At 55.1% G+C, this 25740-nt stretch overlaps 7 protein-coding genes across 7 annotated transcripts; all 7 read right to left on the bottom strand.

Annotated features, from left to right (window-relative positions):
* Positions 1–647: 647 nt before the first annotated feature.
* On the bottom strand, positions 648–3267 carry BKA78DRAFT_316656 (uncharacterized protein). Its single transcript, XM_066888635.1, has 4 exons — positions 2967–3267; positions 2735–2917; positions 1527–2381; positions 648–1260 (listed from the first exon to the last, which is right to left on the bottom strand). The coding sequence occupies exons 1-4, from the start codon at positions 3027–3029 to the stop codon at positions 1123–1125; spliced, it is 1239 nt and encodes a 412-aa protein (XP_066743373.1). The 5' UTR covers positions 3030–3267; the 3' UTR covers positions 648–1122.
* Positions 3268–8678: 5411 nt separating this feature from the next.
* On the bottom strand, positions 8679–14294 carry BKA78DRAFT_353602 (uncharacterized protein; the record flags this gene model as incomplete). Its single annotated transcript, XM_066891590.1, has 2 exons — positions 8679–8738; positions 8790–14294. The coding sequence occupies 2 exons, from the start codon at positions 14292–14294 to the stop codon at positions 8679–8681; spliced, it is 5565 nt and encodes a 1854-aa protein (XP_066743372.1).
* A 1100-nt stretch (positions 14295–15394) lies between these two features.
* BKA78DRAFT_252127 (EBDP4, emopamil-binding protein) lies at positions 15395–16435 on the bottom strand (the record flags this gene model as incomplete). Its single annotated transcript, XM_066884707.1, has 5 exons — positions 15395–15492; positions 15560–15794; positions 15856–15992; positions 16049–16075; positions 16126–16435. The coding sequence occupies 5 exons, from the start codon at positions 16433–16435 to the stop codon at positions 15395–15397; spliced, it is 807 nt and encodes a 268-aa protein (XP_066743371.1).
* A 652-nt stretch (positions 16436–17087) lies between these two features.
* On the bottom strand, positions 17088–18757 carry BKA78DRAFT_150365 (uncharacterized protein). The gene is made up of 2 exons (XM_066882929.1): positions 18212–18757; positions 17088–18160 (listed from the first exon to the last, which is right to left on the bottom strand). The coding sequence occupies exons 1-2, from the start codon at positions 18717–18719 to the stop codon at positions 17409–17411; spliced, it is 1260 nt and encodes a 419-aa protein (XP_066743370.1). The 5' UTR covers positions 18720–18757; the 3' UTR covers positions 17088–17408.
* Positions 18758–20501: 1744 nt separating this feature from the next.
* Positions 20502–21509, bottom strand: BKA78DRAFT_296396 (uncharacterized protein; the record flags this gene model as incomplete). The annotated part of the gene is made up of 1 exon (XM_066886614.1): positions 20502–21509. One exon carries the CDS (start codon positions 21507–21509, stop codon positions 20502–20504), a length of 1008 nt encoding a protein of 335 aa, XP_066743369.1.
* A 1037-nt stretch (positions 21510–22546) lies between these two features.
* Positions 22547–24505, bottom strand: BKA78DRAFT_268382 (uncharacterized protein). The gene is made up of 2 exons (XM_066885492.1): positions 24375–24505; positions 22547–24291 (listed from the first exon to the last, which is right to left on the bottom strand). Exons 1-2 carry the CDS (start codon positions 24415–24417, stop codon positions 22718–22720), a joined length of 1617 nt encoding a protein of 538 aa, XP_066743368.1. The 5' UTR covers positions 24418–24505; the 3' UTR covers positions 22547–22717.
* A 487-nt stretch (positions 24506–24992) lies between these two features.
* On the bottom strand, positions 24993–25535 carry BKA78DRAFT_353598 (uncharacterized protein; the record flags this gene model as incomplete). Its single annotated transcript, XM_066891589.1, has 4 exons — positions 24993–25046; positions 25201–25316; positions 25407–25442; positions 25505–25535. The coding sequence occupies 4 exons, from the start codon at positions 25533–25535 to the stop codon at positions 24993–24995; spliced, it is 237 nt and encodes a 78-aa protein (XP_066743367.1).
* Positions 25536–25740: the final 205 nt, after the last annotated feature.

Below are 25740 nucleotides of genomic sequence, written 5' to 3'. Positions count from 1 at the left end.
GGGCGCTGCCTTTTGAGTCGCATATCAATCTCCTCCCAAAGCACACGGCACGCGCCGTCTGTCTGTCTGTCTGTCTGTCTACCCGTCAATCAGCCCATCTGTCGAACCAGCCGTTGACACTGGCATCCGTCATGTTCTCGCGCTTGATCGATGGCACGTTACCTAGTTTTGACGCTCGTCGAGATCGCCGCATAATGGACGTCGCACGACTGTCGTACAGTGTCGAGAGAGAAAAGGACAAGCCAGGGGAGGGAGATGATGATGATGATGATGGGGCCCGAGAGTCTTCTGTTAGGTTATTCGTCTTGCATAACAAACAGGCACTTGAGACGCAACCCAGTGAAAAAAAGATGATGGGGAAGTAGACAGGAGGGTACGTACATGTTTGGACAAGGGGATCGATGGATGGTGGGTGCCGCTGGCCAGCCATTGACTTCTCCTCCTCCTTCTCTGTTGAGTCTGTCATCTCAAATCAGCAGGCAGGCCGAGTTCACGATGGATGCCAAAAAGGATGCCAGGGGCCAGGCAGGCCGCGCAAGCAGACGAGACATGTGGGACATGAAGAAAAGAAAGAGCTAACCAGGACGTCAAGAGGGCCATGTTTAGCATTGCAGAGGGCCAGATGGTACGTTTGCGAGTCGTGTGTGTGGTTGTCGTAGCATGATGTATTCGTTAAAAATGCGCTGAGCAGTGTGTGCGAGTATGCAGCAAGCAAGCAATACTATGCGTGCGTAGTAGCTCCTCCACTCCTCCACTCCTCCATCCTTCCAATCTGGTATTCAACAATCTGATAATCCTCCTCTCATCCAACAGCAGAACCAGTCTGCCCGTCTCCATTCCTCCACTCTCGCTCCTCCTCCATCCAAAAAATGGCGACAAAAGTCATAAGGTAGCGAAAACCACGTATTACCACCATCTCCAGAAGACGAAAAAGATCTTAGCCAAGCCAAAACGAAATACGAAAAAAACTCGCGTCGTCAGCCTGGCTCGTTCGTTGAGGTCGGAGCCGCTGCGTTCTGCTCCCGTGCGGCGAATGGAAACAAGACAGTTAAAAGGAGGTTCCTCGCTTGTCGTTGCCGTGCTCGACTCGCGATTCAACTCAGATCATCGGCATGGGGCCGTTTAGACCTTCATGGCGAAGCTCTTGAGGTACTCGTAATCGGCAACGTTCTTCTCGACCGTGGACTGGATCTGCTTTGCGCCCTCGGGGCCAAACTTCTCGGTCCACTCCGCGAACAGCTCAGCGTCGGATTTGGGAATCTTTTTCTGAAAGTGATTAGTGGTGTAAGTGTGCTGTTCTCAAGAAAACAGGAATGGTTGAGGGATCAGTAGCTGTTTCTGTCCCGACTCTTGTTCCCTTTGTATCCGTCCGTCTTTTGTGGTGGCAACTTCAAACCGCAATGCAATCCAATCCGTGTAAAAACAACAGAATGAGACAAGGCGCAAAAGAATACACAGCCCAACAATGCTGGCGACAGGATCGAAAGGAGAGCAGAGAAAGACGACAAAAACAGCCACAGACGTACCTTGGCGCGCGGCTTCAGGTCCTTGCTTCCAATCGCGTCCTCGTGGAAGCCCTTCCACTTCTCAAAGGCCTCCTTAGCGCACTCTTGGTCCTCGTCGCTCCAGTTGAGCATGCTCTGGCTGAATTCGATGCCCACGCTCTCGCAGTAGCGGCGCAGGACACCCTCGGGGTTGTCGAGGAGGTCGTCGGCGTCAATGACGCAAATCTCGACGCGCTCATACTCGTCGGCCGAGCCGTTGACGCCGTTGGTGGTTGCGGTGCCGTTCATGCCGTTGGTCGCCGAAGTGCCGTTCGTGCCGTTGGTGCCATTCGTAGCGGGCTTTTCGTCATTTTGCCCCGCAACCTTGGGCCCCACGAGACCGGTGTTCTTGAGGTAGTCGAAAATGCGGCGCAGCTCGTCGTAGCCAGCCTCAGCGGGGTCAAAGTTGTAGAAGCCAGTAATGGCGTCCAGAGGTGGTACCGTGCAGCGGAAGTACGACGGAATCGAGTTGCGCGGGTGGCGGATCAAGAAAGTCCAGTGGAACTTGGCCAGCAGCTCCGTCGGCACCACGGTCGGGTTGCCTTCTTCGACCTCGGTGGGGTAGGGGTGTGGAGGCACGGTTGCTGGGAGCGTCTTGATGTTTTGCGCCTCCTTAGGCAGCTTGACTGCCGGGGCGCCCTGGATGCTACCACCATTGGTGACGGTGGTATCGTCCGCGTCTAGGGCGCTGTCGACGCGGGCGTGATGGGTGGACTTGACAGAGCCATCGGTGCCAACGCCACGCTTGTACTGGACGAGAGATGGTGCTAGCGAGGCGGGCTTGCCGTTGGGTGGGCACAGATAGTGGGCGATGTCCTTGATGAAAATTCGCTTTCCCTGCTTCCTGGTAAGTACTTGTAGAGAACTCGCGTTGCATGGCCATTATGCTTCGAGTTCTCGCGGTACTCGCCAGGCTGACAAGGAAATGATGGGACGGCTAGACAGGTTGCGCTGTCTGTGTTGAGCACCGAGCTGCTTTGCAATTAAGACGGCCAAAAGGCCAGCAGGCATGTTCAGGCACGAGGGCAATGAAAACGTGGATTGGAAGAGACGTGTCGTATTTTGAACTCAGATCTGGGGGAGGGAAGAAAGGATTGGTAGGGAGAAAGATGGATTGACAGGGGCGAGATAGACGACATGCAAGCAAGCCGAATAGGCAACACTGTGCCTATCGGAGGGAGGGATCCAACCTGGGTGTTTTCGCGATCTATTCTGTCGATGATGGTCTTGTATGTGCTCTTGGCGAAGCCACTGTCGATTCTGGCCTGCTCGTCGTTCAGGTAGCGGTCGCCGATTCTCTCGGGGCCGTAGTAAAAGGCGTCTCCAAAGGGTTCATGGACACATTGGAGCTCATCACGTCGGGTCATGAAAACCTGAGAGCTATTGTCAGCACGAGTAGATGAGAGTGGGAGGTAAACATACACGCTCAAAGGCGGTGGAGCATGCCCGCGGGTGGGTAGCTACGAAGACTGGTTTGGACGTCATTTCGTATGAGGAGGAGCCGAGTCCCAGGGCGAGTAGAGTCGAATATATTCCAATCCGTTCTCGGAAGCCCTAGAACAAAGCGAGGGTTTGAAGGAGCTCTCGTGTGTTTCAACGAATTGTAAGCGGAGGGTTTGGCGGGTTGAAATAATGCTCTGGCGGCGTAGTAGCGGCGTGAGAGAGGATTGATGGAGACTTCGGGGGAAATAGGGCGAGGGAGCGTGGAAGCTTTGTAGGCGGTGGTAGACAGGGCATGGTGTCGGCCTTGTCAGTCCCCAGATAACCGTAGCGGCAGCGGCATGGCACACGCTCGGTCGTTCTGAATGGAGGAGCGATGGATGGATGGTCGACCGGCCGGCCCAGAGGTGAGAGATCCCTGTCGCCTCCGACGTCACTGCTCTTCTGCCGCCCGCCCACCTTCACCAAGGCCTTCAAGAACAACAACACCTCGCCGCCGCCATCGTGGGCCTCTGCCCCGCCCGTGTGACCACAGCATTAGTTCCGAGTAGCATGAGCCTCAAGCCGCATGCAGCAACCGTCGCACCTCGTTCGCCCATGGCACCGCAACCACCGCACCCACACGCAGCCAGCCCAGCATCCACCCCACGCCAGCCCTGCCCAGCCGGCACGCCTCCAAACAAACCTTTGCTGGACCCTCTTTGCCGGAAATGGCTCATGCTTCTCCAATCATCGCATCCATGTCCACCTCGCCGCTCAAAGCTCAAAGCTACCCAGCCCGCCAGCGACCTGAACTTAGCGACGCGACGGCCACATCCCGACCGAGGGTCGAGACACGCTGCAGAAAATGCTGCTCCGCCACGGCTCGGACTTGCCTACCCTAGAGGCCGTCTTTTTGTTGAGCATTGAGCAGCAATTCTGTCTGCCGCAACCTCTGCCCGATCAGTGCCTGGCCTGCAGCTTGGCTGGGCTGCACCTTGTTCAACGCGTTGCCGTCGTCGGCAACAACGCGGTCGGCAAAGGAGCAACGCGACCCACTCCCCAAAACTAACCCCGCGGGATCTTTCAACACAAAAATAGTCAAGTCAGCAACACGGTCCCATTGGCCTTGCCATGACTCGGCAATAGGCACTGCAATGGCAGTTCAAGACGAATCAAAAAAGCATCGCCCTCCACGACGCCGCGATTGCCGCAAAACGTCCAAATTGAGAGAGAAAGCGGTGGAGACGACTGTCCATCTTACGAGACTGACTTCGGAAGACAAGAGAAAACGTGGTTAGGACCACAGGTCAAGACGCGACGCGAGGAAACTAGACGTGAAGAAAATTGGAGCCCCGGCAAAGTTGCATTGCAGCTGAATCCACAAAATCCAGGGTTTTCTCGGTCCGGGCTGTCGCTTTCTGCCATCTCACCAACTTCTCCGCGCTCTTTGCTCAAAGCCTTCTCCGCCGACTTACCAATGCTTTGGCGCTTCTCCATAAGAAATCTCGGGCTCCGGTCGATTTGCCCGCGACGGAGCGGAAAGATGCATCCTGAGTTGGTCCGTCTTGGCCTGGGGCAGTACCTGCTGATCCGGTCTGGATTGGTCCTGAGATGATTCGACCCCGACGGACCTGGAGCCGCCTGTCCGTGCTCGACGACTTCTGCTTTCCCATGTGCTCCAACCACCGACTACAACCTCTGGTGCTACTGGATATGCTTTTTTGACTATGCAGTTTGACTTTTCCCTTGATGCCGTACGCTTTCGAAGCCGAGTTTGGTGTTCAATTTTTCCATTTTTCTTGCGCTAATTTGACATGTCGACTTCTCTTTCAGCTTCCTAATGTGCTGTGCCAGGATCCATATCCATGCCAATCCGCTGGGGTTGGCAGTGAAAATAGCGGACCTCGAAGAACTTCGTCGAGGTGCCTCGGCGGCTTGCCGGCAGCAGCGGTTGCTATCCGGACCTCAATGACGCCGGTGAAGTAATCGCCTCCCAATGGCGTCAGTCTCTCATCATGAGCGGCGTCGACGCATCAGGCGACTACCGTGCGACTGGTGGGCGAAGCGAAAGTTGGCATCCGTGACGCAGGAACACGCAGCAGATTTCTTGCCTGCATTGTGGCAAAAATCGTCAAACGCCTCCGAATTTGTTTGGATCCTGAGGCAGCTTCCCAAGCCCTGCAATTTCTGGCTTTCGACGACAAATCCTGACACCGACGTGTTGCAAGCCTTTGGCTTTGGGCCTGCACAATTGCCGTATGTCGTGGCAGTAAATGTTCCTGGATATCATTGTGATGCCGCTGGAGTCGTGGAATGGAACAGCTGGAGCTGTTTGGTCTAGCCGCAACGCAAAGTCGCCGTGAAAGAGCTAGGATGACAGAGGAGACGCGCTTCAGTCGGACAATATTGCGGTCGTGGAGCTGCGCGCTTCCTTCCACAACGCCACGGTGCGCCCGGGCATGTGATTCTTACCTTCAAGAAATCGCGACATTGAGCTGCTCTTGGACACCCCGCTGGTCCACCGCAGTATTACTGCATATCTCCAGGCTCTTCATGAATTTGACTCGGACAGAAAACAAGTAATCAGCATTGCTAACTTACGTCCCACTTGTCGGTGCCCAACAGAAGTCTTCATGGTGAAAATTCAACCCAAAAGTCTCCGCAGGACCGAGGCTGAATTTGGCGTTCATCGATGGAGCAATCGTCTGACAAGACGACCCACGGCTTTGCGCGTCGTAATATCTGGCTCTATGACAATCAGCACCAAGAGCAACGCGATGATTCGCCCGGTCAACCTACACAGGAAAAATCTCACATGCAATGTTGTCCAAACATAGCATTCGCTTACCGTCGTCTCGAAAGCCTCCACCACGCATTCGGAAGATGCCTCTTCGGAAGATGCCTTAGATCGCGAGAAATCGAAGAGCACTTCAACACCTCCAAAATTGAAGGAAGAGCAAAGCAATGAATTTGCCACCTTGAGGGCGCAGGTGGTCGTGAACACCAGACCTGTGCCTCTGTTTTTGCGGGAGCAGGACGCCACTTTATAACCCCAGAAAGTCGATGACGAGCTCGTATGCCTGGTTAGCCGTGCCTCCGAGCTTCGGTGGCACAACTGTACGCTGCTTGTTGTTGACGTGATGAGCGTGCGGCATCAGGACATTTGTGTGGCCGATGGCGTGCTTGCGGAGATGGAGTCAGGGCGTCCGTGCCATCGAGTCGACGTGAACATCACCAACAACTTCCATGTCGACGGGAACGATGTTGAAGAGGAGATGCTGCGATGGGTTGATATTCACTGCTGGTCATGTTGGTGCTGCTGGTTCTGTCGTTGAGGAATTGTTGCGTCGTCTGGCGGTGCTGCGTCTTTCCAAGAGAAGAGACAGAGGCCGACCGCATCACCTCGTCGATTGCCTTGAGGCTGCAGCTTGCCTCTTTTCATCATGGGGCTTCGAAGCAGATTTCTGACTTTTTATCGTCTACGCAACTTCCTTTTCATCTTCTTCCCACGGTTCAAATGCCTGTCACCCAAATTCCTCGGGAATCCACATCACAATCAACACCAAGAATCAACTTCTACCGTCATTCTACTTTCCTCTGAGTACATACCTGTTCCCGAGCACCGTCTTTCAACTGCATCCATCGTATCCATGAATCGATCACAGCCTCCGAGAGCCAAAGTCCATCCAATTTCTGTCCCGTGCCTTGCTCCGTCCGCCTTGTCCCTTTCTCTCGCTCCCTTCCTCCCTCCCTTCTAACTCCAACCCTTTCTTGACCATTCGCCCCTCCAGGCACCAAGCCAATCTACCGCTGCTAGGCGTAGGGCGCAAGCCTCTCAGTCAATCATGCGGCCGCCCACGAGCGTCTCGCGCCATGCTCGGCCACGCATCGGATCCCGCCGTTCTGCTTTGCTGCTCGGCCTCTCGAGATGGACGGACCAACCGCGCCTAGTAGTGCATTCCTATTCTGTTCGGCCAAAGAGAGACAGACTGCTACAATCGCTTCCTGCGCTTGGCCCGGAAGAACGAATCGACCGTTGGATACACCTACCGTCCCATGCACTTTCCGGGTCGCTTTACATATGGATCGCTAGCTTGCACATCACCCAGCCAAGATGGCGAATGACAAGGAGGAGAAAGCGGAGGAGTAAAACGGCCCTGGCTACCACATGAAAGCAGAGATCCACCGGCACCAAAGCAGGCGGAGAAAGACAATGGGCGCGGTGGCCGGCCCGGTGGCCAAACAGTTGAACGGTAGGTCGCCCGCTCGAGCACCACCTGGATCGCGCACGGAGGAAACGGCGGGGAGCAAAACAGAAAAAGCAAAAACGGAAGCGATAACGAGGTAGGTAGGCTGCACATGAGATGCTAACGGCAAGCAAGTACAGATGGGATCCAGAGAGAGCGTGCGAACTGGAACATGGGACCCTCCTTCATCGCACCCGTTGTCCACTGAACCAACTTTCGGTGTGGTTGGGCAGGCGCAACTACCTCCAACCGCTCCAATCCAGTGCATGTCTGCTTTCAAAGCATCCATGTGACTGTCTTGAAGCAAGGCGTAGAGGTCCATCACCCGCCGAGATGGCTAGCCTTCGTCTTGCGTACCCGCCCACCTATCAAGTCGCCAGAGCAGTGGAACCAACCAAGTCACTCACATCCTCCATGCGTACGCACTCCACTGCTCCAGTGGCGCTGTACTTGACTTTGCGCTTCTGCTTGCTCACTGCTTGAGGAGAAACGAATGGACTGATCATGAAGCGCGGCGTCGTAGAGGTTGTAAGCAAATCATGCACCCACCACTCACTGTAGAGCCACCATAGCCGACAAACGCACTTCTTACACCAAAGTAACAAAATCAGTCCAAGGTTGAAAGCCAAATGCAAACTTGGAATTATGTATGCCGGAACACCTCTCCGGACCCATCCTATTCCTATTCCTGTCCCTATGCCTAAGGTAGCCACGACCCAAGGCCGTCATGACCTGACTGATGTACCCGCCGACGCGACCGACCGACCGATTGACTGCACGGAAAAGTAGTAGTGGAAGCAAGGAGAGAGAGGAGGGGGAAGATGGCAAACACTGAGAAGAAAGAGTCGAAGCAAAAAAGAAAAAAAGCCCAAGCAAGATAAGACACCACAATCGCCCACGCCATGCTTTGAGTTTACAAATGAAAAGGGAAAGGGACGGGTGCGAAGGAATTGGTTAGCACGAGAAGGCAGAAAGCTGAGTGTTCGCAAGGGAGAGAGAGAGAAAAGGTAGGAGCCGAGTTCTGCAGCTGGTCCTGCCGTAGTTGTAGTCCGTCTCCAGCCCTGGACAAAAATAGTAGCCCTGCTCACGCGCACTCGAACCACGAGATGGAAATAATAGCCTCGACCGAGGCAGAAAAAGAAAGGGATAGGGAAAATTTTTCCTCTAAACATTATTATGTAAGAAAGAAAGAGATGGGGCAAGGGGGACCTGCAAGCCGTTGTGATGGTTGCCAAGGACAATTGGTACCAGTTTTCCAAGCGTCGCCAGCGGAGCAGGATGGCAAATTTGGGATGGTGCAGGCGAAGTTGCTGATCCACAGCGGAAACGGGAAAGTCCAAAGACCGAAGCAGGCGTGTGGTGGTGAGGACGCAGGTGGAGGGAGAACGCGAGGTTGCAGTAGGATCGCAGCGTGGGAGACGTTGTTCGAGACGGCTCGAGTAGATTGGAACCAGAAGCCGAATGCTTAGTACCGCAGCTTCCCGAGAAGCGAGAAGCAGTACGCGCAATCGCGCTCGTTCTTGAGCTGCAATTTGTTAGCAATAGCTTCGAGCAACAGGAAAAGAAAAGCACTCACCTGAATCATAAACACCTTAGCCCGCGTCCCCGCCACACCTCCAATGGCCGGCACACCTCCCACATCCCCGTGAGTTCCTACCGTGTCCTCCCACACGCTGACAGCAATGCCGAGCCGTCCGACCCTCTCAAAGCAGCTCTCGCCCAGACACACGTCCAGCAGCGTCTCGCCTTTGGTCTTGCCGAGCACCACGATGCGCATCTCATTTTCTGGGTCTCGCTGGCCAGGCCCGCCTTGACCGACGCGGACATTTTGCTCATTCGACGCCTCTGGCCGCATGATCGAGAGACGCGCCTTGCCCATGTCGCGCCAGCGCGAGCTCGACTCGCGTGCGTAGAGGCGGATTTTGGGGTGGGTGATGCCAAGCGGCATGCCGTTCCCGAACGGGTCGGTCGGCGAGACGTCCTTGCCGGGAGAGGCACCAGTGCTACTCTCAATCTCCATGGTCAAGCTGTCGGTGCTGCGGGAGCGGCTGCCATCACCTGACGAGTGGATGCTCGATTTAGCAATGTTGAAAAACCGATTGCCGCCGGTGGAGAACCGTTTCAGCGCGCTAAATGCGCTGCTAACGGTGTGGACGCTCGAAGTGGTGCCGGCAGAGGTGCTGATGGCGCGTGTTGACTTGGCGCGGTAGCTGCTCCGACGGCCTAGGCTGCCCCAGAAGCTGCCACCTCCCGTATTACTGACTGATGTACGCTCAGCGTTGCGGCGGTCGATGACGGCGGCCCAGGAATCCCCGTTGTTAGGACCTCGGGCGTTCTGCAGTGCAATGTATGTGGGGTTGTTGATACGAGCACCATTGAGGAAGTTGTACAACACTTCACTTTCCTCTTGAGACCGCGCCCGGAACATAAAGTTAGAGCCGACCTTCAATCTCGAGTTGGCCGTCGGAGGAGAGCGGACGGAAAGGTCCAGTGCTGTTCCGCGCGACAGTTGAACAAGTGGCGTGAGCTCGAGCGCAACTAGCGGCTTTGTCCCAGCTGCAGCCTGCACGGCTTCCCTGTCTGGAGTGTCCATGGAGTGTGCTGGACTCATTTCGTAGGCTTCGACCAATCCGGGCGTGATGACAATGCTGCACTCTTCAGGGAGAAGCGATTCCCACGTTCCTTTTGCGTCGACCCAGGCCATCACAGAGGCTACTGTTTTGGCAGGCCTTGAGCCCGTGGATGGAACGGACCTGTACGGACCATTGGATGCCGATTGTGAGGGCGTAAGAGTGTCATTGGGAGACGTGTATAGCGACTCGGGTGGCGATTGGCGCTTGAATGGTGACATAGGAGTGCCGGGTAATGAGCCAAGTACGTCTGCGGCTTCGAGTTCGTCTTCGGAAGATTCGGAGAAGATTGAGTCCTCGTCAGAGTAGGAGAGGTCGCTGTCACCGGAAGAGTCGCTGCAGGTCGAAGGATGGTACTCATGCTTCAATGGGGACGACGTACGTCGATGGCCTTTGTATGCTGCGGTCGTGGAACTAAGATTCGGCGTAGCGCCTGTTGTTCTGAGCGGCGCCGGGCTAACAACACGATGCGGCGGCGGCGGAGGAGGTACATCGTCCGGCTCTTTTTGCAGTGGGTCCTTTGTGAAGGGTAAAGTAAACCGCTTCTTTTGCAACTTGTTCGGCGAGGTTGACTCTTTTTCAGCTGGCGCTGGCTCGGGTTTGGGATCATTTCGTGTTGGCGCGGTAGCTGGGCTGGGCTTCCTCAATCTGTTTACGGTTGGCATATCCGCCGTAGGCACAGACGAAGTTCGACGGCTCCTGCTGAATGGCTTCAGAATTTTGGCAGCCAATGGAATGTGATCCTCCTCTTCTGAACGGTCACTGTGGCTATCGTCATCAGTACCAGAGGGGGGATACCAAACAGAGTAGCCACCCTTCTTCGTTTCGGCAGAAGAGGTGGTGCTCTGAGTGGATTGAGTTGATTGAGTGCTTTGAGTTAGGGATGAAGACGTGTCAACCACACTAAAGTCATAATCAAGTTGGGCTCGTGACGTTCGCCCGGATGTTGCTGGCAGAGATTCTTGAACACTGCTGTCCCTGGAGCCACGTCGTGTGCGGGGATCATCCCGGGAATGCCTCTGGGCCTTGGAGCGCTTGAGTGCGGGAGCGGTCGGGCTCTCTGCACGTACCATTGCGTCGGTGAAGGTTGTCGCAGCTGAGCCAAGTGGCTGAGTACGCGTTTGCCGCGGCGTAAGATCCTCGACAGGTGCAGTGTTTGAAGACCATTCGTCGACTTTGGGCACTGTCCTGAGCTTGTTGCTTCCACTGGACGGGGGAGTGCTTGGAGTCGTTTCTGACGACTGCGTTCTCTGCCGCTCTGGGGTCTCCACGGTCCATCTTGTTGCGGATTCGCTGGCTTGCTCTCCAATGGGTATGTGAATTTCCCGTGGGCTTGGTGTGCGACTGGACAACGGCAGGGTAGATCCAGTCTCGACAGTCAACCTCGACGATCCGTGACTGCTAGGCGGCCTAGTCCTTTCTTCCTTGAAGCTCTTTGCACGAGTGACCCTGGGAGGGATCGGCGTGAGACCCAACATCTGAACCCATTCAAATCCAACCTCTTCCACATCTGACCGCAAAGTCAACAGCTCTTGCCATTCGTCACCCCCAGACTTGGATCCTCGGACCATGACCACAATCTCGCCTTGGCAGTCACCATTTCGAGCTGAAAGTCTGCTCTTCAAAATCGGCGGGAACAGTAACCAACGTCCAGTATTGTCGACTTCGCAAATGAGGAGATCACCGCTGATTCCCCGACCTGGAGCGTCGTCACGGAGCAAAAGCTCAACTTTGCAGTCAATCTCTTGTCCACTGGAGTGCAACAGGGTCAGGTCGAAGTAATCTCTTGCGCGTACACAACGTGTATGGTCGATGCAAACGCCTGTCAGTGGAGCAAGACTGCGGGGGTCCCGTGCTCGAGTGGAATCAATGTTCGCCGCTGACTCGTCTTCAAGTCTTGCTCGCTCTTCGTAGGATCGTCTCCGGGCATCCTCGACCAGGATCTGGTACTTGGTGGCCATCTCGGATGCTCTGTCTGAGGGCTTGAGGATGTTGATACCTTTGAAGGTCTTGGCCAGGTATTTGAGGCGAACCAACGGTCTTTTGAGCAAAAACGCCACGTCCACTCTCTCGCCGTCACCGTTGACGACGTAACCGTCCTCATTTCGAGCCATTTCAGATTCGGCGTCACGTGGAGACCGGGAGCTTTCCTTGTCACTGGCCGGAGCTAGGTTCACCACGACATCTTGGAATCCCAATCGCCAGCTCCTGACGTAGTCGCTGTAGACTTTGTGAGCACTTTGGGCCCACAAGAGCAGGGATTCCGCCCGTTCCTTGGGGATTCGTTTGTGAAGAGACTTGAGCCTCTCGAGGGCAATCCCCATGTCGACAATGGGTTTCGTAATGTGCGGATCGTCCTTTTTTCCTTTGCTGAATAGACCTGCCGCGACAGCTGAGTCCGATTTGGAGAGAACGCAAGTGAGAAGCACTGGAATAACGCCATCCACAAGCGTCCGCAGCTCGCGCATGTACTTGGATTCATCGGACCGGAGTTCCCGCATCAAGTCGTCCATGGTGGCAGTGGCAAGCCTGCTCCGGCTCGTTCGAATGCTTCGCGCGGAGACAATGCTCCTACTTCTGTTCTGAACTTCTTCAGGCATGGACAGCACTGAAATGACGTCGGCGTGGGAGACTAGTCGCCCTCTGGACCGAGTACTTGCGCGCGTCCTGCCAGTTACCGTGGAGACGGAGTCGGTGGGTCGTCTGGAAAGAGAGGGGCCTTTGCTAGCTACATCGTCAGGCCTGACTGTGTCATCGGAGTGTTGCGAAACGGCCCTCTTTGCCTCTCTCGGCTCTGGTGTCTCGACCGAAACGATCGTCGACAGCTTTCGACCGGTTGTCGGGAATTCACGTTTTGAAGGGACGCGCCCCAGTGGATCACCAAACGCTTCCGAATGATCAATAGAGTCAACAGACGAATCAACGGTGGAAACGACTTCGTTTTCAGGAATGGTGGCAGGTAGCGTTGAAGATCGGGATCTGATGGGTGATTCTGCGCCTCGGGTGGCACCTCTTCGTTTGAGAGGGGAGATGGGAGATGATGGTGCCGAGGAGTCGTACTCGACCGTGATCAAATTTTCTTCGTCAAGATTCGGAGGTCGGCGGCGTCTCGGCGCATCGTCTGCAGAGTGGTCGTCCTGACTGTCGCGACTGCGCCGAAGTCTTCTTCTCCTAACCGTGCCATGGCGAGGACTCGAGTCGCCAGACTTGGTGTGATCAATGTCGTCATGGCGATCTTCGGCATGAAGAACAGATTCTTCAGTGCTTGACGAGGAATGGCGCCCACTCCTCCTCCTGCGCTTTTGCTCCTTTCCATTCTCTTTTCCTTCTCCAAAAGGATCAGGTGTTCCAGACAGCCAAGCCTCTACTCGCGTTCCATATACTCCTGGGGGAGTTTCAGGATTCGATCTTGGCGGCGCATCTTTCGTAGAAATGGGTGTGTCGTCTCCCTGCGGTCCAGGAGAGGAATGTCGTGAGCGATGGTGGGATGTTCTTCGGCTTCTCCGCCTGTCAGGGTCGTCTTGTGCGGGTGGACTCGACAAATGGTCGCCAGGCTCGCGCCTTCGTCTGGCTTTTCTTCTCCTACGAAGTTCATCTTCTGATCTTGCACTACGGACGGCTGGACTGTCAGGGCTGTAGGTCGGCCGCGGGAGTTCTTCTTCATCCAGATCCCTCCTTGACCTCCGAGTAGACCTCTTTTTCACAACCACCTCAGCTACCTCGTCTAGAGCTTCGTGTCGCCTCACAGCGTCGCGAACACGCTCACCGCTGGTCGGAGGTTCATACGGCACGTCGTCTTCGAAAACTTCCTCTTCGCTGCTCTTCGATGCGCTAGACTTGCGTCGCCGTCTGACCGCCATGACTCTGGTTCCATCTGGCCCATAGACTGGCTGCGGTACCAGTTTCCGCACGGCGCTCTTCTTGGGCTCGGGCGGTGGTTTCTCCTCCTCCTTTGGGCTTGGTTTTCTTGATGTCCGGACCCAGGCGTTCGGCTTCGCTTGAGGTTCTTTTGCGGGGGAACGGTCCTTGCGCCAACGTCCGTCGCTCACGACACGCTTCTTAGGAGTGACTGCTTCTTGAACCTCCTTGTCTAGACCATTTGCCTTGGGCTTGGCGACGGTGATTTGGGCCTTTTTTCGGGGCGATGGTGTTGCGGGGCTCTCTGGGGTTGCGCCGTTGGCTTTTGGCTTTTCAGCACCTTCGGTGGCATCTTGCGCTTTTGCGGATGTGTCTTTGTTTTCCTCCTTGGGCTTTGGCGACGCAGCCTCGCCGGAAGCCGCGGCGGCAGCATCTTCGACGACGACAGCGCCGCCGCCGGCAGCCTGCCACTTTTGGATTTTGGCCTTTATGTTTGCATTGTTTATGGGCTCCGGGCCCTTGCCCAAAACGAAGGGGGATTTGGTCGGCTTGCCGTCGGGTGTGACTTTTTTGGGGGTCGTCGGCGCAGTCATGGGTGCCTGTGATCAGCAAGTGAGAATGAGGTCGCGGAAGGAGGGGTGAAGGACAGGTGTAGTTGGGTGTTTGACACGAGTGACGTGGGCGCCCAGAGGTTGGAGCGGAAAGACGCCGCGTGGAATGTTTGGGCCGTGGGACAACTCGAGAGGGCACCGGCGGGAGGGCTTGTTATCACGGACCTTGCAGCAGGCTTGACGGGCCTGAATGTCACGTCGGCGGGGGCGGAAACCTCTGGTCTGGAATGCAACGAGAGGACTGGAACCAGAGGGCCGTGTAAAGATGTGGTGTAGTGTAAAAGAGGGCCTGGGAGAAAGAGACGGAGGTGACGAAGGCAGTCCAGGGTGGTTGCTTGGGAAGTACCAGCGCGGACCGGATTAGTGGGACGAGCAGCGCAGTGCAGTGCAAGCACCAACGACCAAACTGTGAGCCAACGCTCAGCCAGTCGTGGCGTCCAAGCAGGGTAGGTAAGAAGCAACAGTAGACGCTTTCCAACGAGGCTGGTAGGCCGCAGATAGCGGACGCAGGCGAAACGAAGACTGCGGGCGGTTTGGTTTGTTGTTGTGTTTATTTGCCTCGCCGCCCGGGATCCCATGCCCAACTCAGCTGTGCTTGGTTCTCTGTTCACCTCACATGGCTTTGCGCCTGCAGCTTCTGCTGTTCGCTGCGTAACCTACCGACATGTACCAAGCATCTGTCTCTATGCGCGTGCTCTCCTCCATCCGGTCCGACAATTGATTCTCTCTCTCTCACCTCAGCGCAGCCACAGGTCGCCCCCGGGCGTGCCGCAGTCTTTCCTTGCGATCAGCGGGCGGGATCTGCGAGACGCGGCGCAGTCTGTGAACACACCGCTACCCTCAACTCCAGCCTCCTCACTTCTTCCGAACTCTAAGACAACCCCACCTCCATTTCTAGTTGCAGCTCGTAGCCTCCTCTTTAAAAAGCGACCACTCCCGCTGACCGGGACTTCCCATACCGTATTCCTGGTGCCGTCGCCGTGAAGAAACTGCCGTGCATCCACCGAGTCTGCATCTTCAGAAAAGCATAAATCGTCGGGTATCTATACGCAAAAAACTAGCTCCCCAGCCAATCACATCTCCTACTTCGTCACCTCGCTCACTGCCTTCAGGCTTCGTTCAATCATTGCTAGCGCCTTGAATGCTCTCGCGCATGCCTTGACGCTATTGTAAATCAATACTGCCTCGTGTTAGCTCGACATTTTTCTCATAGTTCTGCATTGGCAGCACAGTCAGACGACCCGTACCTCCCGGAACCACAATCCAAAAAGCATTCATCAACACAAAGTAAAACCAAAAGTAGTATGGCTCTGGCCGCGAATAGCTGACGCCGACCAAGGCGTGTTCGACCAAGCTGGTTGCGTAGTAGAGCACGTCACCATACAGATGGCCAAGAGAGATGATGACTTGGAACGGATGGCGAAGAGGATGTTCAGTCGCAATGAAGTAGGCTGTGGCCAGTGACAGAGGGCCCCAGATGACCTGTTGTTGCTAGCGTCAGTCTCGCTCGGTCCAGCCACTGCGTTATGCAAGTCAACCCTACCGCCGTGATGCTTTCCATGCACAGGACCAAGGTATTTTGAGTCAAGTAGCGCGAGTCTGAGAGCGAGTACTCTTTCCAGAGCTGGCCAAATATGTGATTCGATCCCCCAATAGTTTGAAAATTGAGGACGAAGAACCCTTGAAGAGGACATCAGCCACTGGCCAAGACGTGAAAGTGCAGGGGCACATGGTACCTTCGAAGAAAACGTGGAGGCATCCAGCTACATCATCATAAGCGCATTCCTCGCCGTCTTTCTTTTTCACTGCTTACACAGGACAAACCAGAAAATCGTAACAAGCTCTGTCTTGGATATTTCTGGCCGGATCCTCTTCGCAGCAAGGGCTGCAAGTCCAAAGATACCAACGCAACCGACCGCGAAGACGGACAAAAGCTCTGGTATTGACCTATCATTCGCAGCGTATCCCAATATCTCGACTCCCAGCGGATAGTATGGATGTGGCCTGGATGTCGCATTCGATCTCACCGGCACTTCGAGAACGGTTTCGGATACGCTCGCGGCGGCTGCGGCTGCGGCAGTGGTCGCCGAGACTACGTGTTTCGCCGCATGGTCTTCGGCCATTGGAGGATGCAAGACGGTATCGCCGGGAGGATTTGTGTTGACGTTTGGACAATCTCCTTGGAGTAGAGGGAGGAAGCCGTTGCAGCCAAACAAGACTGGGAGAAGGCGTGCAGAGAGACGATTCGTAATGTCGCGAGTTCGCTCCATCGGGGCCAATTTACTGAAATTATCCATTGCTCCGTTTGTCGATTGTGGCCGGACGGCGACGGCGGCTGTTCGGTTGACCGTTCTGGAGACGTGGGCCTGGAGGACGAAAGGTCGTCATTGCTGTTGGGCCAACAACGCGACTGCCCAATGCGCTTCAGGTCGCTCCACGCGTTTGGTGCGACTTGGCTTCGTTGTCCTCGTCGTCCTGGTCGCCAGTCAAACAACTCTTCGTTCAAGACTCAATGAGACCTCGACAGGAGCTGAGTCGAAGCTTACTGCATCATCCTCGCTCGTCGCCGCGCCTCATTATTTGCGCGTGCTCCGGGCGCCTAGCAGCGCACACTGACCACCGCGGCCCGAAGCGCCGGCCGGGCTAGATCCGCGCGATGCTGCGTCGCGGGTTGCCTCTGCTCTTCGACAAAACCATCAACGCCCCAAAGGCTCCGTGAGACTGTCAAGAAGCGACACTCACGATGCTCTCTCAGAAACTCGGATACTCACAGGGGTCGGTTATGATCGACGCCTGTTCCTGCTCATCGTTGCGTGTCGCCAGGGAGCTGACACTCTAGGAACTCGTCCCGAGTGGCCAACTTTCTCTCCCTGTCAACAGTCCAACAGTCACCCCTGCACATTGTGAAGTGGCTTGTATTGCTACGCGCTGGCTTGATAAACGATCGTCATCATCGCTTGCTATCTATTTCGAACATCTCCAACACCAGTACACCTGACCAAGAGAAGGAAAAGGAAAAACACCTTGTCATGATACGTGAGCTCTATCTTTGCCATCAGGTCATTAGGTACACACAAAGTTGCCAATCCAGGATCATCAAGATCGTCCAGCGACCGAATCCCAGGAGATTTCAAAGGATGAAAAGGGAGTAAAAGGCCTCAACCACCGCCTGGACGACCCAGGCCTGCTGTACTTCGGCCTTGACGAGCCATACATCTCTGCGTTCGCTCTCTTCACCAGCACATCCAATGGCTCGATTGAGTCTGTGTTGGGCAACGGTGGCTTCTTGCTGCCGTGCGAGCTCACTGGATGCGATCTCAGAGCCGTGGATCTCGTTGGAGGTCGTTCTGCCGGTGTTCGCTCCTTGTTCCAGATGAAAGATCGTCTTTTATTGGAGCGTGCTGTCGACGGCCGAATCTTGTCATTTTGCCATATTGGTTGCATGATGGAACTGCCCTGCTGAAAAGTGCCCAAGACAGGGCCAGATATGACGGTGCGCCGCTTGCGCGACTTTTTCAAAGACGACTTTAAAATCCGGTGCTCTCGATGCGATGGTTTCTTCGCTTGCTGTGGCGGGGTTGGGAGAGCCGAAAGACTTGGGGTCTCAGTCTCGACTCGGCTGAAAGCAGCTTCTTTTTCGGACCTGGGATCAGAGGAATTCCGCCCCTTCTCAATGTCCTCATCGACTGAGCTGCAGGTGAAAATCCGAGAGCAATGAAGATCGTCAAAAATGGTGTGCTTTTCATTCCTCCTGCCGGTCGGCGATTCCGTTCTGGACCCTCGAAAGATGCGGGGTTCTCTCCCTTCGTTTGATCCTATCCTGACGGGGAGAATGGACGCTTTCAGAGCTACAAAAACTACGTCAGCAAGGGATGATTGAAATGAGACATTCGACCTACCTGGACAAGAAGCGCAGAGAATACCCAGATTGATCTCGAGAAAGGTCCAGGTGTTGAGCAAGTCGGCATCTGTCAGTGTACTGGCAGTCCCGTCATACTTGTGGATGTAGTTTGCGCGAACACAGCTGGCAATGGTCGCCAGCGCTCCAATGGTCAGTGTTGCCGTCACTCCGAGCCTCTGCTTCCGAGGAAGCTGTGCTTTTCGAATGGCGGCGATGGGAAGAGCAAGGATTATGCAATTGGAAACGATGTCGAAAATGCTAGCGTCTAGACATCTGTTAATGATTTGCTCATCCAGACTCCGCAACTGGAAAGACTTACAGAGACAGAAAGCTCGGATATCAATGCAGTTATCAGAAGGGACTGAATCATGGTCTCCGATGGCATGCTTGCACTGGAGCCCGACAACAACCACGGTGGAAACGAATTGAACAATCAAGACGACTCCAGTGATGGTGGTGGCTTGACCGAATTTTGTCCTGATCCCGCAGGCTGTCAAGATCAGCATCTATTCCTTCCTCGAGGATAGCGGTCGACTTACCCAAACGAAGGTAAAGAAACAGCAACGACATCTTGATGAAAAAGACGCTGAAATAATAAAGAATCTCAGCTGAATACAGTGCGCGAGAGACCACCAGGCTGGAACCCGATGTCGAGTCTCCAAGCTGCAGCTCTGAGTTGAGGGCAACAAAGGAAGAAGCCGCGAAGCCAATTGAGCACAGCCATCCCAGGATCAGTGCCCAGTCGTCTTTCCTCAAAGCCTTCTTTTGTCGCAAAGAAAAGAATGCTCGCAAGACAATCGCGCCGACTAGACGTGCATGTTAGCATTAGCCACGGAGATTGTGTCAAGAAAAACATACTCCCAATGAATATACAAACGGTCCCCACGACGACTTCGGCTATGCCACTTCCCGAAAGTGAGCCATGGAGCCTTTCGGTCGACCCCGGAGTTGCGCTGTCCGCCATCGTCATTCACGATGCAACGGCGAGAGCGTTGACAACGGTCACGGTCATAAACGATAGACCGACTCGAGGACGACACGACGCGACTCTGGTTTGAATGGAAGCAAGGGATTTTCACCTAAAGACATCAGTCGTGGCTTGACATGGCGCCGTCCTAGTACTTGCAGAGCTAAGGGCCATGACAGATCCTAGGACAGTCGAGACTATCGAAGGGCTGACGTCTACCATCGGTTGATGGAAACCACACTTGGCAATTTACGCCTTTTTGAGCCATTCTGCAGTTCTGCAGCCAATCGCAGCATCGTGGGCTTTGAGGGGCTTCTTGCGCGTCCCATTTGGTTCTCTTGTCGAGCTTTGTCGTCATGCAAAGGTGTAAGCGAGGAAAGGAACAAGATCTCGTCACACTCACCTCAGTTTCCTAAACGAGGTTTAGATTCCATTCTCTACGTCGCGACTCCTAATGAACAGCTCAACTTCTCTCCCTCCCTCGCTGCTTTCCTCTCTCGATCGTACTCCTGTGCGCGCTAAAGCCTCCAACAAGCCTCGGAGAAACAGGTGGTTCGCAATCTATACCGAGACCGCGAAAGAACACCACCACCAATCACTGTCAATCCGCTACATCATCCTGGAACATCGCGTCCCATCGATTGATCCGAAGGCAAAAGTCACGGCTTCGGAACTTCCGCATTCGCCCATCAGACGCCAGTCATCACTTGCACATCCCTATCCTCGCCCCTCGTCGTCCCAAATACTCTACAGCGACGCGCTTCGCGGAGTGGGCGCGCAGAGTTCTCCTCTATTCATTCTTTCGATCTCTCGTGCATTATCAAGCCACTTTCTCGAGGCGTCCTGGCGCTCTCCCGGAAAAGGTAGCTGCAGGCACCCGGAAGTTATTTCCTCCCATTGGTTTATCTCAATCGGTCAGGTCGAATATTGGCACCTGAGACCGAATGAGCAGAATTAATCGAAACGACAAAAGAAAGCAAATTTCTGTACGCAAAATCGATCTTCTCTCTCTCTACACGGACTCGCAAAGCATAGTCATCATGACGCCAGTACCAGCAAAACGCCAGCAGATCGCACTCTAGGGGCAACGCGTCTCACGCCCGCCCCAACGTCAGCCCAGCTCTCCATTGGTACTACACCGTTCCCACATGCCGTGCCCCTCCATCCACCCATCACCGCATCGTCTACATGTGAGTTCTACACGCGCCCCCATGCATTCACGCGCTCCACGCCACCAGTCAGCCCAGCCCACGGCAAGCCACGCACCCACACGATGCTGGTCCTATCTATCTGCTCTTGCGGCTGCGGATTACCCCTGCTCCTATCCGCCACCCCGACCACCAACAGGTGAACCGTTCGGTGCCTGAATTGAATCAGATGGTGGCGGATCGCCGCGCCACTTGTGTCGTGCAGCTGACGGGTCGAGCTGAGCTGCATTGATTGAGGTGACCTTTATGTTGAGGCTGGCGCTTGCGAGCGTTGGAGGCGTTGGAGATGGGCGCTGTTGCTCTTGCGGTTGACGTCTTTGTGCCTGACGCTGTTTGTAGTGCCTTGCTGACTTGTACTCTCCCGCTGTCGTCAAAGCGTAACAGTTCCGTTTTGTATCTGATACCGATTCCTGTTGGCGGAATACTGCTGATTTTCCATTACCTGACCAACGCCGACTCAACAACGCCGACTTGAAAAATTCGAGAATGGCGCATTTACGAAACCACGAAGCAAACTGCTTGGTTTTCCTTGGAAAGCAGTTGCGCAAACAAACAGGCAAAGAATGAGAAGGTCTCTCCAAGCTGAAACAACAAATCGAGCACAATCGAGCCAGTCTCCATGTCGACAACATGAACAAAAAAGCTGGCGGGATGACCTGTCCGCCACACTCCGGCAAACTCCCTCGAGGAGGCCGCGGAGCAAATTTGCGGAGAAGCAAGCCAGCGGAGACGTGGGCAGGAGCAGGAGTAGCGGCGGCGTGACAGTAGCTCAGGGGTCGAAGCGTCTGGGCGTCTGGGGTAAGGAGATTATAGATAGCGGAAGTCGGTTGGACCCGTAGATGGTGGGAGGATGTGTTTTGTGGATGGAGGGAAAGGTGAGGTGTGGAATTGTGGATAGGTTGGTAGGGCTGACCAGGTTGCGGTGGAGAGGGGTGCAGTGGAATGGAGTCTAGACTTCTTGGAAAGGGGGGCGCGAGGGGCTGCTGCTGCTCCCCACTGAAGCACACCGCGTCCATTAAGTGGGAGCGAGGTACAGGAAAAATCCGAAGGGCATCTATCTGCGTGTCGAAAGAGCCATTCAGAATCTTGCTTTGGTGACTGTGGTCGTCCGGTACTGACATTCTATACCACAGTCTTTGCTCTACTTATCCGTCAAACACAACCACAGATGTCTGCCCTCGCTGCGATTTTTTGTACTCCTACTTTTGACCTATAGCCATGTCATGCAATCAGATACTGCTGCAACTACAAGAGCGTTACCAGCATCAAACAGCCCTTCTCATCTCTGAACTCACGAGACCATCAAGGAAGGCACCTACCTCCCACCACCTTGCTCTCCAACGCATTCCGATCCATCACGTAAACACGTTGTTGCGCAACACATCTTCTATCCGCTGCTCGATTGAAAAGCAGGCGCTCAAGAGAGCAGGTGCGCAGGAAGTGTAGGCGGGCACACATCTGCTGTACTTGCCTCCTTGCATGCCCCCCTGTCTGGTGCACGCGCTTGGCCTTGGACGACACCTCACAAAACAATTGCTTTGTGCGGGCATGGATTGTTAGAAGTAGGAGAGTGCTCGTAGTACACTCTGCGAATCGGCCACAGTAGCGGATGCAAAGAACGACTTTCAAAGACAGCCTGAACGCCAACCACCCAACGACACTGCGCTGCTCCCCCTCTGCCTCTATAATGCAGTGCGGACCAAATCATCTTCCCCGAAAACTCCGCACGCATCTCATAATCCCATCCTGCCAACCTGCTTGATTCTCCGTCTGCCTTTGTCCATCCTCGGCCCATCGCTCGTTCCTCTGCGGGTGCGCTGCCGATTCAGTCGTCCCATCCGCCGCGATGATAGAGACCGCTTAACAATCAAGCAAGCGACATTTCTCAGCATAGCCCTCGTCCGCTTCTTCTGTCCGCATATTAGGTGGTGTATGTACACATCATGAGAGCGAGCGGAGGGAGTTACGCGATGCGTGCGGGAATAAAATGGCCGGTTCGTCCGTAAAGTCCGCGGCTTACTTGATGGGTTTTTGTTTTGTGCGTCAGCAGAGGAGGAGTGTGTTGTGGGGTGGTTTGGGAGAGCGTTTGAGACGGATAGCAATGGGCCGACGTAGTCAGGAGAGTTTGACTTGCGAGTGTGCATGTTGAAATGTTTAACGGGAACACAAACTACTCCCTGGTCGAGGGGAACTTTTCCGGACAAGAAATTGATTTGGAAAAAAGCTTCTGCAAACACCTAAAACCCGCTTGCTCTATCATGTCGGATATCTTTGTAACTCTTCGGGCTTACGCAATGACGAATGAAACGCAGTTCCAAGTAGGCAGGCTTCACTCTACCCGGCATCCGCTCCCTCTCCGCCTCCTCCCATACTGCCCCAGCTTCCGCCTGTCCAGGTGCAAGTCCTGATGGCCTGAGCCGTTGGCCGCAATCTTTGCGTTGCCGTTCAGATGCGCCACGCCATTGCGGACCGGACTCCTCGGTGGTGTCAACGTTCTCGGACTCGACGCAGCGTCACTGGCAAACTCGTGCTTGGCGTCCAGAATGCGGCCGGCTGCATAGGCACATCCGCCAAACGCGTGGCGGACCAGCGAGTCGCCCGTCAGCGAGCCGATGATGAAGACCTGGGGGGCAACTTCGAGGTCGTTCTCAGCCTTCGCGCGAAGCGTTCGGCCGGAGATGAGGCCCCGTCCGTCCGTGTCCTCTGCCGTGGGTTGCGAAGCGTCGCTCGGCTCGGGGCTCGAGTTGGTCAGCACCTCATCCCGGAGTGTTGGTTCGAGGTAGTCGAGCGAGCCGCGCCGTCCCACGACGTACTGCAGGTCTCCGATTTCCCGATCAACAAGCTCGCCGGACTCGAGCCGGAAGGTTACCGTTGCGCAGTAGGCATCCAGCCTGACGTTTACGACCTCGGCATTTGCGAGCCCTTCGTAGACGCCGGCCCAATCGCGCTGACTGAAAAAAGGGTTCTTCTTCTTGCGCATTAGTGGACTTGCCGCAACTTTGCCGCGATTGGAGGTGTTGAGTGCCGCGAGCTTCATCTGCCGGTATATTGTGGCGTATTCGGGATATGCTTGATGGTGGCATCCGCGCAAGGGCGAAGGTCGATCATCCGGCGCCCATCGGAACAAGTGAATGACCTTGCGATGTGGCGGTGTTGAAATAATGACATCGGCGGCTGAGAACCCCGAGCCAACTACAAGCAAAGGTTTTTCATGATTCTTTACCGTGGTTATGGGAGCCAAAAGTGGTGGCGGGGCAAGGTTTACTGTGAAGATTCCAGACGCAGGTACCAGGTGCTTGCAGAAGACGCCGTGCGACCCTATGTAAAAACCATCTGCGGTCCGAGAGACCTTGTCAATCTTTATTCCAGTGTGAATGGAGTCGGCTATGCCCACGGCCTGCGGATATGCACGGTAGTAGCCGGCAACTTGCGCGCGAGTTGGTCTTAGGAATTGCGGCAGAGGCTTTCCGTATGAAGCCTGCCAGTGATCTGAGAAAGAATAGCCCGGCAGTGAGAGCATCTCGGCATAACTCAATGTCCCTATGTCGCTGCTTGTCTCGACTGGGTCTTCGGCCCACTGTCCACCTGCAAAACTGGCCGTCCCCAGCGCAATGTGAGGAATGGCTTTGTCCGGCTCATATCGCCACTCTACGCATGATTCAGGATTGATCTCGGTGTCCGCGTTGGGCCGTACGAGTGTGTCCAGAAGGACGTTGACGGGAAGCGCTTGCGTCGAGTACCGGAGCGAGGACCGGAAGTGTTCGTAGAGGTCCGGAGTCAAGTCAAGAAGATTGCGGCGAGATTCTAGCTTGGCGTGGAGAAGCGCGTCGTGGTGAGGACGCGAATAGTAGGGTATATGACCGTGGAGAATGTACGACAGGATCAAGGCAGAGGGACCATTGCCTGGCACATGTTAGAGTCGCGATCCATTACATCACCGAGTGCCGACGGCGGAAGAGAAAAGGTGCGAGAGGCGATGCACGTACCGACAATGACGGTGTCAACGTCCCCGAGAGCGTATTGGGCCATCGGAGACTGCGCAGACGGTGGGAATAAGCCATTGGGAGGAGGAGTGAGGTCGGGAAGGGTAGAAAATATAATCTTGGTAGATTTGTCAGGCGGTTAGAGTGAAGAGCCATGTCCCGCGCGGAAGGCTTCCAGCTTGGCCTTGTTCGGGTGTGGGGGCCTGCTCGTCCGCCCGCGTCTTGTTGCCCAAACAAGCGTCTCGCCCAGCCCTCTCCGCTCCTCTCTGCCCGCTGACCTTTTGTTCCTGCACGTTGGCCGTTGGTCCGGCCAAAACTTGCCTCTGACGAGCTGCTTTCGGTATGAATGTCCACCGAGAATCTGAACAATGAAGTGTCGGCGCTATTATCAACTCGCCGCTATCAATTGTCCTATTCGGGCCATCATTGACCTGCCATGGCATCACTTTTCTTGCGCCGCGCGCCCCACGCTGTGATTATGGCTGCCAGGGTCTTTTGTGTTGCTCCATGCAAGCCATGTCGTACACATTGTCTATTTCTAAGCTTCAAGCTTATACAGGGCACATTGCATTCTTCAAGCCTTTTGAATATCGCCGAATCCAGCTCTATTGGTATCTTGGCTCAAAACTCCTTGATGACGTCTCCCCTGCGCTTTCCCCTCATGTAGTACTTGCCCTGTTCACTGTTGTCAGCAACATCTGCACTCATTGCCCTGCGGCCATCTTGAATATCATGACGCTCGGACACTGTCCTGAGCGACGACCGGCCCGTTTCCCCTCCCCCCTTCGACCTGTATCCACATATCCAGAGCATCTCCATAACCACTCACCTCGGTGGCATAGGCAAGGTATCCAACCACGCTAGGGACGACGATGGCGTAGCAGATGGAGTACCATGCGGTCCTGGGCGTCCAGCGGAAGTACTTGTAGCGGTTTGGGCCGATGTCTGAGGAAGCAAGTTAATCGGAGACGACGTCGAACCATTGGAGCCGAAACGATCCTGCGGGAGCAGCGTGCGCGAATGGTCGAGGCATACCGGCTATCTTCTGCATAGCAGCGTCATCGTGGAGGACTGTTTGGAGGCACCGAGTTAGCTGGGAGCTTCAATGGCGCAGGGAGTGTGGACGCGCATACTTTTGAGGTGACTGTTTGGACCGCCCGCCATGGTGAATGGATTGGATGTTGTGGGGTAGAGAAGCTGGGGATCAAGCTGATGATTGCAACGCCGGCGGTTGGTCCTTGGCGCGGGTGCGGGTGGCCGGGGTGGCAGTCACGGGCTCACTCAGGTCACTCTCGTCAGAGCGGCCACGACTTACTCTTGAGACCAATCACCACGTCGCAGATACGGTCGTAGGCAAGAATAAAATTGA

This window comes from Phyllosticta capitalensis, assembly GCF_038381095.1.
Source record: "Phyllosticta capitalensis strain CBS 128856 chromosome Unknown BKA78scaffold_6, whole genome shotgun sequence".
Lineage (NCBI taxonomy): Eukaryota > Fungi > Ascomycota > Dothideomycetes > Botryosphaeriales > Phyllostictaceae > Phyllosticta > Phyllosticta capitalensis.
Note: the sequence above shows the minus strand (reverse complement) of the source record. Positions and strands in the feature narration are given on the sequence as shown.

Excerpts from the sequence above, each read along its gene's own strand:
- BKA78DRAFT_268382 (XM_066885492.1), bottom strand. The coding sequence starts at position 24,417 with ATGGCCCAATACGCTCTCGGGGACGTTGACACCGTCATTGTCG. Across the intron at positions 24,292-24,374 it reads CGTTGACACCGTCATTGTCG|GCAATGGTCCCTCTGCCTTG; the intron begins GTACGTGCATCG and ends AACATGTGCCAG.
- BKA78DRAFT_150365 (XM_066882929.1), bottom strand. The coding sequence starts at position 18,719 with ATGCTGATCTTGACAGCCTGCGGGATCAGGACAAAATTCGGTCAAGCC. Across the intron at positions 18,161-18,211 it reads TCTCTGCGCTTCTTGTCCAG|CTCTGAAAGCGTCCATTCTC; the intron begins GTAGGTCGAATG and ends TAGTTTTTGTAG.
- BKA78DRAFT_316656 (XM_066888635.1), bottom strand. The coding sequence starts at position 3,029 with ATGACGTCCAAACCAGTCTTCGTAGCTACCCACCCGCGGGCATGCTCC. Across the intron at positions 2,382-2,734 it reads TAGATCGCGAAAACACCCAG|GGAAAGCGAATTTTCATCAA; the intron begins GTTGGATCCCTC and ends ACCAGGAAGCAG. Across the intron at positions 1,261-1,526 it reads ACCTGAAGCCGCGCGCCAAG|ATTCCCAAATCCGACGCTGA; the intron begins GTACGTCTGTGG and ends TTTCAGAAAAAG.